Consider the following 2,132-nt stretch of genomic DNA (forward strand, 5'->3'; position numbering starts at 1 on the left):
AGTCTCACAACACTGGTGGCAGGGGAGGAGCTTTTGTGAGTCACTGCTCACTTCTTCAGATGTTTGGGAGTTTCCCCACAGGTAGTTGGTGCACTAGTCACCAGTGTCCCTCTCATCAGGCTGGGACTGACATTTTTAAGGGACCTCACTATTTTTGAGCTTTTCCACACCCTGGTCATGGTCACCATCCAGCAGGGCCTTTTCAGGAACAGGCATTCACTCTTTGGGCACAACAACTAAGCCGTGGTAAAGATCAGTGTTCCCTCTAAGATGAGTTAGTGTGAGCCAACTCACCATTTTTTAGCCTCTGGCTCACACATTTTTGTCTTCGCTCAGAAAGGAGGGCTCCAGAGCAAACTAATTTATGCAGCAGCCAAATCGCTGGCTCACAACTTTAATGCCAGTAGCTCACAAAGTAGAATTTTTGCTCACAAGACTCCACAACTTAGAGGGAGCATTGGTCAGGATGATTCATCACCAGACCTTATTTTCTTTCTGAGTGGGTCCCATGGCAGGTAGACAGGTTTTTTTTGGCTTGCCCCTCTGCTGTCATCTCCTTTTTGGCCCGATACTTTGCAAATGCAGATAACATCTTGGAGAAAAAGTTCCGGGTTCTGGCCCCAGACCTGAACTTAGAGCTGCCAGACTCCCCCCTCCCCATTGAGACAGGGGTCCACTGCTGCCATGCCCCACCTTGCCACTGCTAGTCAGCTGGCCAGCAGGAGGGAACTTACCCTAAAAAAGAGGGAGATCCATCTGACACGCAGCAACATGTCTATGTCACTGAGGTCCCCTGAGAGTGACGTCATCACATCTGAGTAATTGGGTCGATGCTCTGGTATTGGGGCAAAAACTTTGGTAGATGCCAACTTAACCATAGATTTTTTTTGTCCAAATACCAGAGCATCATGCCGGCACCCTAGAGACAATGATGTCACTTCCGGTTCACCTGGGCAGTGACGCGGAACACCCCCCTCCCCCGTAGAAAACAGAGATATAGTCTGAAGAAATAATGATTTAATAAGATGTCATTGTAAACATAATATATTAATTCTATGTCCTTGACTCCACAGCTGGGAGTTTAGTTTGTCTAGGATTCCTCCCCCCACTTTTATATTGTCATGCTTTTCCCCAGTAAGGACACCTTTCTTCTTCTCAACCTGCCCAGAGCTTCCTTCACCTGATCATTCCTCAAGCAATAAATCATGGGGTTCAGAAAGGGTGTAATGGAAGTGTAGAAGAGTGTAACAGCTTTTGTGACTTCTGCCTGATTTTCTCCTTCTGGGCAGATGTACATTCCTGCCACGGAGCCATAGAAAAGCGTCACCACGATTAGATGGAAGGATATGGTGGAGAAGGCCTTCCTACGACTGCCCTCGAAAGAGGGTTTCATGAGGGTGAGAATCACAGTGCCATAGGAGAGCACAACAAACAAGACATTGCTTAAGACAAAAGTGTTGACAAACATCTGGCAGACAAGGGGAGTCACTCCTTGGGGTGTGCAGGCCAGGGACAGGATGGTCCCAGCATCACACAAAAAATGGTCAATGACGTTGGGGCCACAGAAGGACAACCTGGAGATCATAGTCACTGGAATGATGTAGGCCATGAATCCAAGACCCCAACAAGCAATCACCAGAGCAAAGCAGAAATCTGGGGACATAATTTGTGAATAGCGCAGTGGGTGGCAGATGGCCAAGTACCGATCCAAGGCCATGGCTGAGAGGAAGAAATTTTCAGTGGCCCCAAAAGAAAATAAAAGGTAGAACTGGAGGAAACAGTCCCTGAAAGAGATGGTCCCTTGAGGAGATGCCAGATCAAAGATCAACCGAGGCATAGTGGTGCTCACATAACAGATCTCCAGCCAGGAGAAATTGCTCAGCAGGATGTACATGGAAAGGCGGGCCAAGTGGTTGTCCAGAACCACCAGTACAATGATGGTGAGGTTCTCAGCCAACGTGACTATGTAGAGAATGGCGAAAAAGATGAGGAGCAGGAACCGTTCCTGTTGGCTGACTCCAAATCCCAGCAAAATGAATTCCGTCACTGTGGTCCCATTGACCATTTGGCTCAACTCCATCTGGAATCAGATGACAGAGTCATCATCACATAGCAGAAGCAGATATTGTCTT

At 47.7% G+C, this 2,132-nt stretch overlaps 1 protein-coding gene across 1 annotated transcript; it reads right to left on the reverse strand.

Moving 5' to 3' along the window:
- Positions 1-1,111: 1,111 nt before the first annotated feature.
- On the reverse strand, positions 1,112-2,065 carry LOC107106911 (olfactory receptor 11H6-like). Its single transcript, XM_015407127.1, has one exon. The coding sequence runs from the start codon at positions 2,063-2,065 to the stop codon at positions 1,112-1,114; it is 954 nt and encodes a 317-aa protein (XP_015262613.1).
- Between the last annotated feature and the right edge of the window lie 67 nt (positions 2,066-2,132).

Source organism: Gekko japonicus, unplaced genomic scaffold (assembly GCF_001447785.1).
Source record: "Gekko japonicus isolate JY-2015 unplaced genomic scaffold, Gekko_japonicus_V1.1 scaffold3481, whole genome shotgun sequence".
NCBI lineage: Eukaryota > Metazoa > Chordata > Lepidosauria > Squamata > Gekkonidae > Gekko > Gekko japonicus.

Bases quoted from the DNA above. Each gene is read 5' to 3' on its own strand.
- LOC107106911 (XM_015407127.1), bottom strand. From the start codon at position 2,065: ATGGTCAATGGGACCACAGTGACGGAATTCATTTTGCTGGGATTTGGA.